The sequence below is a fragment of the Zonotrichia leucophrys genome, chromosome 8 (genome assembly GCF_028769735.1).
Source record: "Zonotrichia leucophrys gambelii isolate GWCS_2022_RI chromosome 8, RI_Zleu_2.0, whole genome shotgun sequence".
Taxonomy (NCBI): Eukaryota; Metazoa; Chordata; class Aves; order Passeriformes; family Passerellidae; genus Zonotrichia; species Zonotrichia leucophrys.
Genome location: NC_088178.1, coordinates 23,617,318 through 23,633,022, shown reverse-complemented (window position 1 = coordinate 23,633,022; position 15,705 = coordinate 23,617,318). Strand labels below are relative to the sequence as shown.

At 38.9% G+C, this 15,705-nt stretch overlaps 1 protein-coding gene across 7 annotated transcripts in view; it reads left to right on the top strand.

The window, feature by feature from the left end:
• Positions 1 to 15,705, top strand: part of LOC135451325 (cytosolic carboxypeptidase 6-like) — an 876,962-nt gene that overhangs the window by 528,479 nt on the left and 332,778 nt on the right. For 4 of the 7 annotated variants that reach the window (XR_010441278.1, XR_010441279.1, XR_010441280.1 and 1 more), the window contains 2 exons: positions 9,235 to 9,368; positions 11,012 to 11,387. The exons of the other annotated variants lie outside the window; for them this stretch is intronic. Coding sequence is in view for 1 of the 4 variants with exons in the window: in XM_064720415.1 (XP_064576485.1) it covers positions 9,235 to 9,368; positions 11,012 to 11,387 (510 nt within the window). In the remaining 3 variants the exon portion in view is untranslated. The remainder of the gene's footprint in view (positions 1 to 9,234; positions 9,369 to 11,011; positions 11,388 to 15,705) is intronic. 7 annotated transcript variants of the gene reach the window in all.

The following is a 15,705-nucleotide window of genomic DNA, read 5'->3' as shown; positions in this document are numbered from 1 at the left end:
TACTAGGACTGAGTTTTGAGTAAGGTTGACAGTGTTTCAACTTCTTAGTGTGTATCCAACCTTCTTTGCTATGGGAAGTTCATGGAGGAAAGACCTTTGTCAAAGTGAAAAATTTGCAATAAGATTTTAGATTATATCAAGAATATACAAAATTTAGGTCAGGAAGTTGTCTTGATGTGTAATATTTAAGTCCAAGCTTTTATTGGTATTTCCATAGTCTTGGGCTTCTCTGAGGATTTACCCCCTTTCCTCATTCAGCTTGGGGAGTAGCTAAAGCAGGTCCTGGCTGTGGCCACTGTCTCCATGCTCCATCCTCTGTTCCTGCATGCTCCATATGTCCCATTTCCTTTCCCAGGGCAGTCGGTGGGGTGAATGAGCCATTGTGGTAGGGACAGCTGCCTCTTTGTTCCCAGGGATCTCTGGGCCTGTCCCCTGCTGGGATGCATTGCTTGGATGGTGTGTGACAGAGACCTGGGGAGAAATGGCAGCAGGAAAAACATCAAAGCACCTGCAGGTGCTTCTCAGGTGATCCCAAAGATTGTTCTAATTAAAGAAGTTCCAGGAAGAGGTTGTAGGAGACCTCCCAGTACTGGTAGTGGTTCCTCACAGGCTCTTTTTAATTAGTTTGGTTTTTCCTGGACTAGTTTGGGAGTACTTGGGATGAGCTGTGGTGTCACCTCCTGTGCCTGTGCAGGTCCTGCCCTGCCAAGAGCCCACTCCAGTCACTGGGAGAAACTAAGCCCAGCAGTTCAGGCAGTGCTGAAATAACCTTGTTCAGAATAGCTTTTTTTTCCATTTTTTTAATTTTTACTGTGATATTTGACGTGCATGGCCTACTTTGTCACCCTTAGCTGACGTGCTACTGCTGTGTTTTACCTTTTCAGCAGGTAAAAGCTGGCTGGATGCAGAGGTTCAGCAAATCATTTTCTCTAACAGAGTAACCAACTGCTTCACACTCCTAAATATAGTCCTGAACACAAGTGTGGCAGTATTCATGAAAAATATTTAAAGCTAAATTTCACACTCATTTTGTATTTGATCCATTTCTGGTTTATTTTTAACTCATGTAAGATAAAGAGTGGAGAATTTTTTCCCTTCTTATAAATTCTAATGTAGGACCATCTCTGAGATAGGAAGGGCTTCCACAAAGGCACAGTTTTGTGGGGTCTTTTTGGTGTTGTTTATGTTTGTGCAGTGTTGAAGCCTTATTATGGCACATGGACACAAAGCTAAATGCCAGCAGCAAAAATATTTTGGAACTTTTAAAACTGTAACTGCTAAGTAGTGGTTTGGAGTAACCCAAATGAGAGTGGTGATGTCATTAGCAGGCTAAAATATAAAATGCCAGTAAAAATTGATTAAAAAGCTGGGATTTATCTGTGCAAGAAGATCTTGCACTTATATTTAATTTCCTCATTTCCTGTATTACCCTGCTTATGCTGAATATACATTTCTTTGTTTGTTTGTCTTTAACCCTTCTCAACTGACCTGCTTGTTCCTCAGTCACGTTTTCTTTTTGCTGTACCTTAATAGTTAGAAATTATCTAATTTATTTTTGTAACATAAAGACATACAGGTGACCTACACTATTGTTGTTTTTCATGGTCTTAGTATTATGTTGCACCATTTAACATCACTTATACTTGTAAATGTTGTATAAGCTCAGACAGCATACAGTAAAAATATGAAATTCAGGATTTTAATAAAATTGACTTTAAAGATAGTATGGTTATGGTAGCTATGGTAACTAAAACTAATTAAAATATGCTAAAATTTGCAAGGGAGTGAAAAGGGAGAAAATGTAACTTAATGGTTTTGTTTTCATAATTTAACAGTAAAACATTTTTTCCAGTGTATTGCCTAAGTGTCAGTCAGTTGATTATTTGTGTTTTTTAAAAAATTTCTTTAAAAATAATAGAGGCTGAACCACTTTGTATGAAAACTGAAAAAATGCATGAATCTACCCTGTATTTCCATAGTGAGCTTATTTCTTGGGCAGGGATGTGGAGGCTTCCTGGAGTGTTCTCTGCAGGCTGCTGCTTTACCTGCTGGACAGCATCTCCATGGCTTTGTGTGACCATCAGATCATCACAGGGTTTGTTCCCAGCATAATTGTACAGTCTAATACAGATGGACTGGTGAGGGCAGCCAGACTGACAAATTATAGCTGGCACTGGGATTGATGAGCTCTTTAAATGAGCTTCTGAACTTCTAAAGAAATACATAGCTTTTGTTAGAAATATTTTTGTTCCAATTTTTGAAAAGTAATGCCCATAGTTGAGTTTCATGTGTAGGTGCAGAGGAAAGATGTAAAGGATGGCATTTTCACATCCTGCTTGTTTTCAGGGTTTCTTTTAAATGTGATGGTAATGCTGTATTAGTGTACTTGTTTCAGAAAGGATTAAGAGAGTTGTTCTATAATAGCTGTAATCCTTTGTGTTTGACATGTGCAGAGTATTGTACAAATATTAACAAATCTGTACAACACTTCAGTGGGCTAGATGGGGAAGGTAAGATGAAAAGTTTGAATTATTCAAGGTCAGTATTTAAGTAAATATTGGATCCAGGATTAAAACTATCCTCAGTGTTGTAGAGAGCCTGGTTTCCTGTTTCTCAGAGTATTCTTTTCATAACTTGATTGTCCAGCTCCATGTGTTTGTGCTGCAGCCAAGTTCTGGTATCACTGAAAGTTAAATGAAAGGGAGAGTTTTGCTGACAAAGAATAATGGCTGGTTTTAGTTGTGATAGTTTGAGCTGTGTTGCCTTTGGTTAATTATTTTTTATGAGATTTTGTGTTCACTTCTGAACTGAAAAGTAGATTTTATATTTATAATGGAAATTAAGGAAGAAAATAGATGTAGGTTTTTCTTGCAGCAGAGTATCTGTGCTGATATTCAAGACTGTAGATCTGAACAATCTGCTGATAAGTGAGCACATGCAAAATGAGAATGTTACAAAGTGCTTGAGTGTCCTCATGTGCATTAGAAATTTGACTACAAATAGGTGGCTATATCAATAACTGTCACTCCTACCAGATTTAGACTGGGTATCTCAGTTGTTCCACTGGAAGAAAAATTGCATTGAGACCTCAACACTATTTGCTTCAGTAGCTGGCATGGTAGGTTGTTTTTTTAGTTTTAGTTTGTTTTGGGTTTTGTGAGAGCAGCAGCAGGTCCATGCTCTGTGCATTTACTTGTGTTACTGCATTAAATATTAATGAGCAAGAGCCAGACTTGATGTAGGACTTCAGAGAGGATTTAAGAGGTTTATATAATCTGTGCTCTGCTTCTGTAGGATTTTGGCTCCTTAATCTTTCTCTCCCTTCTTTAGTGCCTTTCTATGAAGCAGGTGTGGCTTTCTCTCCATCATCAGTGAGCACTCCTGGTTCAGGCTCCTGGCATATCATCCTTCTTACCCATCATCTCTAAACCTGTCAAGCAGTTGTTTAAGACCTTTCTATCTTGCCTTCCCCCAGTTTGATTAAGAATTATTTTCACCCTGTTTCCTATTCTTCAGACTTTATTGAAATTCACTTCACAAGATTTAGCAGCCTTTTGGGCCAGTTCCTCAAGTGCATGTCTTCACCTTCCTGTGCTTATCAGCCCTGCCTGTCACAGTGCTGCTTGATGTGTTGTTCTTCCCACTCTTCTTTGTGCTCTGAAGGCAACGTTCCAGTCACTCATTTGTGTGTTGCTGTCATTTGCTCTTTTTGGTGAAGTGCTGCAGAACAACTTAGTTCTTAAAATTTTGGGAGTGATACAAGCCCAGATGATGGCATCTCTCAGCTCTGCCTTTTTATTGCTAACTTTTCTCATTTTTTCTGTCAGCTTCCCTTTCTGACACCCTTAGCAGAATTCTTTTTCAGCTTATGCTTAGGATGTCCCAATGTATTTTCCTACAGTTCTTGTCCATTTGTCTTGAACTTGGAGTCAAGAGGAGGAATAATCTCGTTTGTCATTCCCAACCCCAAATCTTGCTGTCTCTTACATACACCTCATCTGCTTTGTTGCTCACACTCAGCTCTACCTTTATGTCCAACTAAATACATTTCTGAAGTGCTTTCACTGTGCCCAGTGTTTATTTCTGGAATATTTTTCTCTGTCCTTCCAACAAAGCTGTCCTCTAATCTGCAAAAAAAAAAAAAAAAAACAGGAGCAAAACAATATAGTAAATTTTACTATCCAAATCCTGAATTGGCTGTGCCAGCACCTGATTGACCCCATTTGCACACTCCTCCCTTTTTTAGCTGCATTGGTTTTGATGGCACCTGTCCTCTTCAAATAACTTCTGCATTTCTGCTGCTGTCTTTGGCCTGTGTTTCTTACTGTCATTCTCAGTTTCTTCTGTGGTAGTGGTCATAATGTCATTGTACTCCTGTGAGGCACATTTCTTCTTGCTTTGTATCCTGAATATCTCCTGAGCCTGCAGGATCATTACATTTTCTGAAATATCATCTCTTCTTCCTCTTCCAGTCCTCCTTTAATGTTTGCATTAAATTAGCTAAGAAAGTAATTTATAGTTCTTTTTTTTCCCAGCTTCAAATAAGCTAGGTGACTTTTAAAAAAAATTATTATTATTATTATCATGCTGTTTTCCTTCTCAGTCACAGCAGTACTGAATATTGTTTATTTGTGTGTAAGTGGCACTTAGGAATCCATGCCCTGTTGTGCTTGGTGTGTTTGCTTTGGTTCTTGTGCATCTTTTGCTTTTCCTGATGTGTAACCAGTGCACAGCCTGCCCAGGCAGGTGATCTTACCTTCTCTGTAGAAGCAACCTGGCTGAATCAGTACCAAAGCAGCTCAGTGCAGCAGTGTGTGGGGAATCTTGTGCAGGTGTTGTCCATATGTGCTGGGTGCATGCCTGGAAATGGGAAGGCTGATGGTAAGTTTTTTCATCTGTCAGCATATCATTTTTCACAAGGAGTGGAATTTTTTTGAAGGCTTAAGGGAAGGACAAATTCTGTTCAAGGTTCTTTCATTTTATTACTGTAAGATTTATGGCATTGCCAAGCCCCTTCTTTGGACTGATACCAGACCTGCCATCCCTCATCCATTTGGAGTGCAGAGCTCTCTTCCTTTATTTTTCCAGCTTTCATTCCAAAGATGGAAAAAAAAAATCAGCATTTGAACTCTTTTTTGAAGGGATTAGTTCGTTCAGTCCTTTTTTCTAAATTAGAAAGTAAGGAATTCTTTAAGGGGACTTTGAGATTTTCATAGTTTTACTTTACATCCCACAATAGGGTTTTCAGTTTTAGAGCACTAACATATTTCTCCTTGCATTTAACCAACTCCCTGCCCTCTTAAAGTTGCTTTCTCTGCCTCAGTTCCCTTCCCCTCTAGGCTTGAAGCTGTTACCTTTTGGCTTGGATCCACCCATCCTGACACTGAAATGAGGGCCTCATTGAAGAAAGCATTCCAGGAACAGTTTATCCTTTGCTAGTTGGTAGAGATTTTTAAATGCAGGGTTGCTTTTTTGGCTTTTCTTTCTTAGAGCACTGAGCTGAGGCCAAGTGTGTTCCCAGGCACTGTGGAATTCCTCAGCAGTTCACTTTTTCCTGCCTGTTCCCAAAGCTGGAGGGAGGGACCCTGTCATGTGCCCTGGCTCTTGAGCCCTGTGCCTCAGCACCAGGAGGAGTTGGCTGCCAAGATCTCTCCAAGTCTGACCTTTTCTTGGAGCATGGTTATTTCAGCATGCTTTGCTCTTTATCTTGAATCACAGAATGCCAGGTTCTCTGTGAACAAAAGCAATTTTCCTAATTTACATGTGTCTTTCAGAATGTCCCTTCCTGAAGAACAGAGGGGAATCCATTCTTGTATCTTGCATTCCACCCTGCATATTTTGTTAGGAGTGCCTAATTAAGTATGTTAAGTGCTGGTTCTCAGTAATTGATATCACTGAACCACTCATTGCATATCTAGGGAAAACAATAGACACAACTTTCTAACAAGCTGATCATAGCCACCTAGGGGAAGGTGTAATTTTTAACTTCCAGCAAGGTTTAAATGACTGGGAACGAAGTCCAGACAAATTATTTAGGTCGTTACAAAATGAGGCTCTGAGTTGTAATGCTTTTAGGCTGCCCTTCTCTTCTGTAGCCTCAGGCACTGAATTGGAGCTTGTGCATATATTTGGTTCCTATCCTGGTTTTCTTCTGGCTCAAAATCACAGGTGTGTTGTTTTTTGCTGGATTGTCCTTTTGTACCTGTCTTTTGTTTGCTGCCACAACAAGAGACAGAGAATCCTAAGGAGAACTGCTATAAATGCATATTCATGTTTCTCCTACCCTTCCCCCAGTCTCCACTCTCTCCCTCCCACCCCTTCCCAAATTCCATTAATATTTACAGAACAAGAGCCAGAACTCCAGCATTAATCTCAAATTCAGGATGAGATTTTTCTGGCTCTATCTGCAGCTAATGCAGAAGACAACAGAGGTTAGAAATGCACTTTAAAAAAAAAGAAAAAGAACAAAAGGCCTTTTCATATTCAACACACTGGATGGATTGTGTTAGGTATAAATAAGCTTTCAAAGACCAGAGCATATGTAAAAAAATATTACATGTATTGTTGTTGGAAGGCAGAGGAACCTTTATTTGCTTACTGAATGCATTGAAAGTTCCTGAGCTTTAACTTATATAAACTCAATGTTTCTTCAGATTTTGTGTGTGGAGAAAACAGTTCCTTTTTTCGTCTTACTGGTTCATGTAGAGATAAGCAGTAAAACAAAAAGTCAAATGAACAGAAAGAGAACTGTGTTGATAGTTACGTGCCAGCAATGTACAAACTAAGCATTTGTAAGGAAATGTCTAAACAAACTTCAAAACCAGTGAAGTTTTGCAAACATAAATTTCATAAACAAACTGAAATTGAGTGGAGTGAAGAGAATGAAGAATTCAGATAATTTGCATTTGTTCTCTTTGACCCCAAACTAAGTATTTTCTTTCATTTTCATTGTTAAGTGCATAGAATGTGTTATTAACCATTTTGAATTGACTCTAAAAGCCAAAATCAAAGATAAATATTACTGTTCTTCCAAATTGTTTTGTTTCAATGTTGGTTTATTTGCTGGAAAGTATTTGCTGACTTCTGTAGTCTGCCCAGGCACTTACTCCTCTGTGAGCCCTGTCCTTGATTGTTTCAAGAGTCTCTTTTCCCTGCCATGGGGAGGATGCCTTGTGTCCCTGTCCAGTTGCTGTGTGGTTCTGGCTTCTGGTGACCTCAGTGAGTTCTCAGCAGACAAATTGGTAACTGTGTCAAGTAAGGGATTGTGTCCATCTGGTTGTGAGGCCAAGGGTTATTTCAGAGGACAGAAGCTGATCTGAATTCTTTAAATGAAGAAGGAGTTCATGTCCTATGTCCTATGGAAGATTGTTTGGCAAAGCAGTCTGGAGAAGCTGACTCTGCAGTATCCGTGTGCTGTTCTTCCTCCAAGGAATTGAGAGAACATATTTTAGCAAAGGATTCCTCAATCCATCCAATACCCCAAAATACATAAACACAGAAAATATTGGTGGTTTTCTTTTTTTGCCCTTTTCAATATGGATTCATTTATTCTTAAATTCCAAGAAAATACCAATACCCATCAGTCTATCCAGTAGTCTGGAAGTTTGTATTATTTGTTTTTTTGGGAAGGGCTCCCATATTTTCTTCTCATCTCTCTGGCATTAGAATTGGCTTATCTCACTTTTCTGATGAACCTACATTTTCCAGATAAATGAAAACATAGGGGTTTATTTTTCAAAACTGAAACAGTTGGATTGCCTTTTTGTTTTACTGGGATAAGCATCCACGATGCTCTGGGGAATGGAGAATGATCTAAAATAAGCCTAGCTGTTTTTTGTTGTTTATCTGTTTCTTTTTGCATCTGTCTTAGTATTTATTGCTACCATCTGCGTTTCATTTCAGGTTGTCTAATGTCTCATTCTGCATGTTCTTTGCCTATTCTTTTTACATAGCCTTGGGCTGTAATATCACCATTTGCCTACAAGAGATCCATTTCTATCTGTAACAAAATGAATTGCATTCATCTGTGTAATTCATTTCTAATGAATGCCTTGCTCCTCATTAAACAGTGATTTACCTTTGTTTCCCTTTCCTACACTGTCAACACAAACCATTTTGAGGTCCTGTGGAGAGATGCTAATTTGAGAAAGCAAAAGTCAATGCAACTAAGCACTCATAGGGACCATCCTCCTTGGCACTTTCAAAAATATTCATGGGACATGTTGCAGAATAAAATTTGCAGGTGGATAGGAAGACTCAAAATATTTTCCTGTTCATAAGTTCTCGGTGTACGAAGGCAATGCTTGACAGTTTAAATGCAGTTCTCCTTGACTCTGCCAGGAGCAAATGAATCTTCTCAGACCTTGTCTGTTCTGCAAGAATTTTACCTATCACAGGCACATTTTGGGAGAGTGTACTCTTGGTTCACTGTCCCCTCTCCTCCTTTTCAGGAATATTAAAATATTTTGAATGTATTTTCAGATTAATATTTTTAAATACCTAATTTTGAGATACATCAAAATGTTACAGATTTGAAAATACTTTATTTCAAATTTTTAATGAGATGCAAAGATTTATTGCCTTTGCCAATAGTATCTAAAGGAAAAGGATGAAATCCATTAATTAATGAAATAGGGTTGTGGAGTAATTTTGTTACAGATTTGGTTTTTATGCAACTTTTGTGTAATGCACTTTGAGGCTCTCCAGCAACATTCCCTTTTCCAGCCCTGCACTTTGCAGAACAGCAGAATCTGCCATGTGTGCAAATAGATCTGTGCTGCTGACAGATGATGGTTAGAGTATGGGATGAATTACCAAGTTTATTTTCACTTTAACCCTAAGCAGATTTTGAACTGCAGCAATGGATTATGAATATGAAAATACCATTGGTAAACATAATTTAGAGCAATGCAGGAAGTTTTATTTACAGCCTCTTCAGCTCTTACTTTGGTAATAGTACAAGCCACTCATCAACACTTTTGATCACTTGAATTTAGCTTGGCATTTTTCTGTATTTATCTGTGTGTTGGGCCAGCCTGATCCCCAGTTGAAACTCTAGAATTGCCAGTGGGCATCAGTGGATTTACACCATGGACTAATTTGATCATGGTATTATGAGGGGATTGGAGCATGGGAGGTTGGGTTTTTGTAACTGGTCTTGCCTAAATCATGTAATATTTGAAAGTAAGAACACTTATTAATGTAACAAAACCTTATTTTTAATATACATTTTAGAGGACAAAACTGACCTTGAGAACAGTGTGATGCAGAAGAAAATTAAAATCCCCAAACTCTCTCTCAATCACATAGAAGAAGCTGGGGAAGTTACAGATTATGGGGAAGAAGATGTGGAGCTTAGACACAGTAAGGTACTGAAGTCTTTCTGGTTTTATTTTCCTCCTCTCCTTTTTTTATCTTTTTTGTAAGTGCTTGGGGCATATATGAACATCCTAGCTTAAGAATTCCAGGCTTGCTTTTGATCCCCTTAAAACAGTGTGTTTGGTGAAATTGGGTCATATTGTGTGTGGGGGTGGGGTATGGGTTTTCAAAACCTGATTTAAGTGCAGTCAGACATTTTCCTGTGTATACTGTCTGCACAGTGTAACTGCCACCTGGGACTGATGCAACAATGCTCTTCCACTTTGGCTCAAAATGCCTTAAAAGTCACCACTACCAAACTGTACCAGCTGTTCTTGGTGGCACTTGTGACATTGCTCACTGCTTGTTTGGCATTGGGAAAGGTGCTCTGAGACTGCCCAACTACAGTGATTGAGAAGAAGAATTGACAGTACTGCATCCCTCCATAATAACTCCCAGTTGCCTTTTTAGGTTCAAATGCCAGGAACCCACTATGGAAATGTATTTATTTTGTAATATCAAATTATTTCTTTAGAAGTCTGCCAACCTTCAGAATAAGATACTGCTCGATGGTTTCATGTGTTTTGCAGCTGCAGGAGTGATATTAGTACATTTCCTTGTGTGTGGAGAAAACACAAGGAATTTGTGTTGGGCCAGCTTTTTTTAATTGTTATTTTTTTTTAGAAGATGAATGCTGGAGGTGTAACATCAAATAATTTTATTTTCTACCACATTACTCATGGATATTGTGGTATGGGAATTTGATATGAGTAGAGCTTCTCACCTCTACTCTGTGAGCTGCATTTACTTTCCTTGCAGTTGCTTGGAAATTCAAATGCCTTTTCTTATTTGGCCAGTAAAACTTAGTGACTTTACGTGTACTGTCACATATTAATCCCACTATCCAGGCCCCAGGAAAGTGGTGTGATTTAATTTGTAGGGTTTGTGCAGATGACTGAAGGTAAAATTCCACTGAGAGTTGCCAGGTCCTGAAGCCTCTGCAATGCAGTACTAATATAGAAGGAATCAGTTGATAAGGAAGATGAGGCTGGATGATATATTCTGTCTCCAGCTTCAGTGTTTTCAAATCCCTTTCAGTGTTTGCTGATAGTGTTAACTCAGTCACTGGCATCAGGCAGTTGGGTGAACCTGCTGTAGGGATACTCAGTGAAGGTTTTGTCTCCCAAAGTGTGGGAAGGACAAGCCCTCAGTTCACAGAACAGCTTTGTGCCTGTGCTGCTTTCACCTCTGATGTCGTCACAGGTGGCAAACGGAGAACACAGTTGTTCTTTCTCTCGCTTATCAGAAAATCAATTGCTGTCAGGAATCTGAATGTTAAGGGTAAACTTAAAAGAAAAAGAGATGTAGATCAACTTTTTCAAAAATAAATTAATGATACAGAATCAAATGACCTATATACACTGCCTTTGTAAGTGTTGCACAAATGCAGGAAGGCCTTTAACTGCCTCAGAAGTTTGTACATGCATTTAGCTGAGTTACGACTGCGTGTTAGTTATGCTGCATATTATATCCATAAGAACCTGTTAGGCAAAATATTTTTGCAGACTGGCTTTGTCTTAGTCTTTTGGAAGACAAGAATATTGCCAGTTCCCAAGACTCTCCTAATTTATTTATTTTTTATTGTAACGTGCAGAGACAAGATGGGAGGAAACAAAGTGAAGGTACACACAAAAGCATTGAAGCAGTTGTTGCTCGCCTTGAGAAACAGAACGGGATGAGTCTCAGTAATACTTCCAGCCCTGAGGAGGCTTTTATGGAGGCTACAGAAGGCATGAACAATATGGACGATGCTGTAGTTCCTCGGATTCTCTATGAGGAATTGCTGAGGAGTTACCAGCAGCAACAGGAAGAGATGAGACACATTCAACAGGAGCTTGAGAGAACGCGGAGACAGCTTGTGCAACAGGCAAAGAAGCTCAAGGAGTATGGGGCACTCGTGTCAGAAATGAAAGAGCTCAGAGACTTGAACAGGAGGCTCCAGGATGTACTGCTCCTAAGACTAGGTAGTGGTAAGTGCCGGACTTAAGTGGGACTAGTTTGAATGAATTTTGCAGGTGTGATCAATAGTCATGGAAATGGATTTGAAGAATAGCAGTGGTTGTGAAGCCGGACATTGAATGTTAAAAGGGTTTTCTGCTGTGGCTGTACAATATGTGTCGAATTTGTATGCTATGTATGTCTGGGGTTTTCTTTAAAAAGTAGAGGTCTTTGTGCTGGTATGGCTGAATCAGAGTTCCATTTTAAGCAGCTGTATTATAAAGAGTCTCTGACCTTCTAATATATGCTGAAAAAGTTAATAAAGCGTCATCTGCAAAATATACCAATATGTTCCAGTTAAAAAAAAAAAAGTAAAGAAAAGATGCTGGAATGAATAGTTGGGCTAAAATTAATTCATCCTTTGCAGTTAGGGATTTTGTTTGTTGTTATGTGACTATGTTACCTTCCATTTTCTGACCCCTCTTCCCATTAGTAGCTTATTAGAATGTGATATATTCCTGAAGTTTTAGCAGTGGCTTTAAACAGCCATGCTATTTGGAAAACAATGGATTGTTAAAAGCATAATTAAAAAGGCTTTATATTAGTGTCCCGTTTATCAACACTTGTTGCAAAATACAGGTTTTTGTAATTTGGATTTCAGTTTTAAATATCTTGGGTCAATTGCTCCTTTGTTTGGGTTTATAACAATTATTTAAGCATTATGTTGGAATAAATGGGAAAAAAGACAAAATAAAAAGTTCATCCGTTTCATTGAAGATGGTACCCTTGGAATACCTTCAAAAATTTGACTAAGTACATTTATTTGCAATTAGAATGTGGTACTGCTGTGTTGAAGATTTGCTCGGTGACTGAAACTTGGTTGAAATCTATGCATCCAAACTTAGCATGCCATTCTTATGTCTGCCTTTGTGTATCTGGAAACTTAATTTTTGCATGTGAGTTGGATATTGGCTCTTCTCCTGGACTGGAACGAGTGCATGCAATTTGCATGTGGGTCTGAGTTACCCTCACGTACAGAGCTGGACCTGGGAGAGCATGTGCCTGTGCTGTAGCATGTGTTCAGGTGTGCCCACACCCTTGGAGCCAGGTTAATGGAGTGTCCCACAACCTAAACTGGGTGTCTGATTGTGAATGCTCATCATTGTTACACTGTGCACAATTAAAATGTCGTTACTTACCATAAACATTCTAGTTAACTTTCTAAATAAAACTAAATAGGCAAGGTTGCCGCAGCCTGAAAAAGACGATGTGGTTGGCAGGAGATTCCACTGAGCTTTCTAAAATTTTCCTTGGATGGAAAGATGTTTCTTCATCTGCAAGTAGTTAGCTGGAATTTATGGGAATGGAGCACGAGCCAGATGTTGGTAGGCAATGGGGCTGAACAATGTAAAGTACCAATTTAGTTGGTAGACTTGACAGCAGTTGGAGTGGTGAGGCCAGCAGTGAAATGAAGACAGCTACTGAATTCTATCTCTTTTCTTTCACTTTAAGAAAAAGAAGATGCATTTTTTTGCTTCAGCCAAATAAAGAAACCTTAGGAGAAAAAGAGAAAAAAGAAAAAAAAAAGAAAAGAAAGAGGAAAAGAAACCCTGGGAAAAAAATACTGAATCTTCTCTAAATATTGGGCATGCATTTCTATTGTATGTATCAGTGTGACAACTGAAAACAAGTCCCAGTTCCGTTGAAGACAAGTTCTTTAAATTTAATCACATGCCTGGAAAAATATCAGCTATATGACACTTCCAAAATAAAATTCCTTGTTAATATTACTTTTAAGGAACATTGGATGGTAAAGGTGGAATTTGGCTGTGCTGGCTTTGTCCTTCACAGGGTTTGAATTTCCTAAGACTCAGTGTATTAACTGTTGCTTACTCTGTTGTTTTTCCTTTTAGCCTCATTCACAGCAGAGAAACAACCATGTTCTAGAAAGATCAATACAAAACTTATGAATAATTAGCAAGGGAGACATCTTCAGCATGTTCTAAATTAGAGAGTCTGATGACAGTATGAAAAAGTACTACTTTTAATCAAGAATAGATATGTAAAGACTTTTTTAGTCTTCCTTACTTTTCCAGCTTATAAATGAGGTATGTTTGGGTATGTGAATAATCTCTGAAAATTGTTCTGAAAATAAATTACATCCTGAATTCATCTGCAGTTGCAGTGATCTCTTAAACCTAGAGTTTCAAATTACATGTAATTTATGTTACACTGCACTTCTAGCAGGCTGGACTTAATGCAAACTAATTGCATTTCTGTTTCACCTTAGAGATTTGTGATTTCTTTGCATGAGATGACAGCTGGTTTGTGCTGATGAATTGCAGCTGTGGGAAATGCTTGCCTGTTGCCATTTTAAACTTGCAGATCAAATATAGAACAGTCTCTTGAGCTAACGTGCAGTCAAGTAGTCAGTCTCCTGATTTCCCATCAACGTGTTGAATTCAGTGAGGAGCTGGAAGTCAATGCATTGTACTTGAGATTTAGGCCTTCAGCTCTGCTACTAAACTGGAGCCACTTTTGTGGCAGGAGTGAGGAGGTTCATCTTCCTCATGGTGACACCAAATTGCTCTTTGTCACAAAAGAGCCTTGGAGGCGGCCATGGCAAACTACAGCAGTGAAATCAGTACTGATCCATGCAGAAATGCTTAATACCATCTTTATGACTTTAGTATATTATTTCCAGGCACATCCCTTCATGGAGGAGGCAGGCATTTCACCAGGGCTCTAGGGACCAGAGCAGTGGAAAAATGGGACGACTGTTGTGGAAAAGGTTATGGTGTCCCTCCTGAGCTCCTGGAATACTGTGTGCAGCCCCTTGCCTTGCCCACGTGGGGAGCTGGAAGCCCTGCAGCTGTAGGCCTTTGCAGTTTGTTTTGTTGCACCTGAAAACACACCTAATTGGCCCTCTTTTTATCATTAGAGAGTAGGATAATTTAAAGAATTAAATAACTGACTCTCCCCTGTAGGGACTTTAAATAGCACTTGGATTGCAAAAGAAGAATTTCAATAACTTCTTTAAAAAATAGCTGTCTCACAGGCGAGATCTGTGCCATTTCCTGTGGCTGGAAATATGGTCAGAGGTACTGAAGTTCTATAGGGATAATGCTTGGGTGTTTTTATCTCCCTGATAATTTCTTCAGCTTCATGTTAGATTGCTGAGAATTAGTGTTGCTCCAAAGTCAGGTGGTATATTCACTTTCATTCAGAAACATTGATTCATCAGCATGTGCACACAGACCCCCAAGGTTTTATTTTTAATCCCAGTTTAATTTTAGTGATCCAGTTTGCAGTGTCTTGGGACTGACACTAGAGTAGGGAGAATGAAATGGGATTTGTGTCTTACCCACATGTCAGGAATTACTGGTTTTCAGCTTTTCTACATTTGTTTGGCTTTTTGATGGTTACAAAAAAAAAGGCCCAAGGTTTCTTTCAAGTACAGAAAGTACCAATATTACCACTTCTCACACTTGTGTTGTTTTGCTTCAAATTCTGGTAGACCATGTGCAAAAACTTACTGCTTACAAATGTATGCTGACCACTTTATCAGTCAATTTGTTTTTACTTTCTTACTAATTTCAGAAGTAGCATGTAGCCTAAGATGCATTTTTGAGGAAAAGGGAAGGTAAAGGGAAGCCTTCTACCTCTTCATCCTGATTTGAGTTTGCTGGCCTCTTGGATATTCTAAAAAACAGCAGTCAGGAGAAAGATTTTGCAATAAAACATTTGTTTCCTTCTTGCATTCTGAAAATCGTCTTTTTTTGGTTTTCCCTGATCCTTATTACATAAGTGATGTCATTGTTAAGCCTTTAGATGGAGGTACATATTTTTGTATGTCCCATTCTTCTTCTTTAAAATAAGATGCAGAGAGGGGGAGCTTGGAGTGTGGTGAATGGGGCACAGTGCTCTGTTGGCAGGCAGGAGTGCAGGCTGCATGTGCAATTCCCAGCCTGCAGGGTTGAAAATGCAGAGTTTAGTGGTTGTGGAAGTGGCTGTGGAGACTGCCTGGTTAGAGGCAAGTTTCTGTTTGGGAATCAAAAATCAGGATATAAAAAAGAGATTTTAAAGGCTTTCTTTTGGTGACTTCTAAGCAAGTGGTTAAAGCATGAGTTGGAGCAGAGGTATTCTGACCTGTGAGAGCTGTGGTTGTTGTGGACTTTAATCAGCTTTTTCCTTGGGGAAGCTCTGGAAACCAAATTCCAGCTGTGTCAATATATGACTAAAAACAGTAAAAGTCTTCTAAATAGGGAGTAGTAAAAGTGTTTAAAGGGAAATAAATGTTTCCTGCTAGGAAGAGGGTGGTTATACTTAGGTGTCTCCCTTAAAGTGACT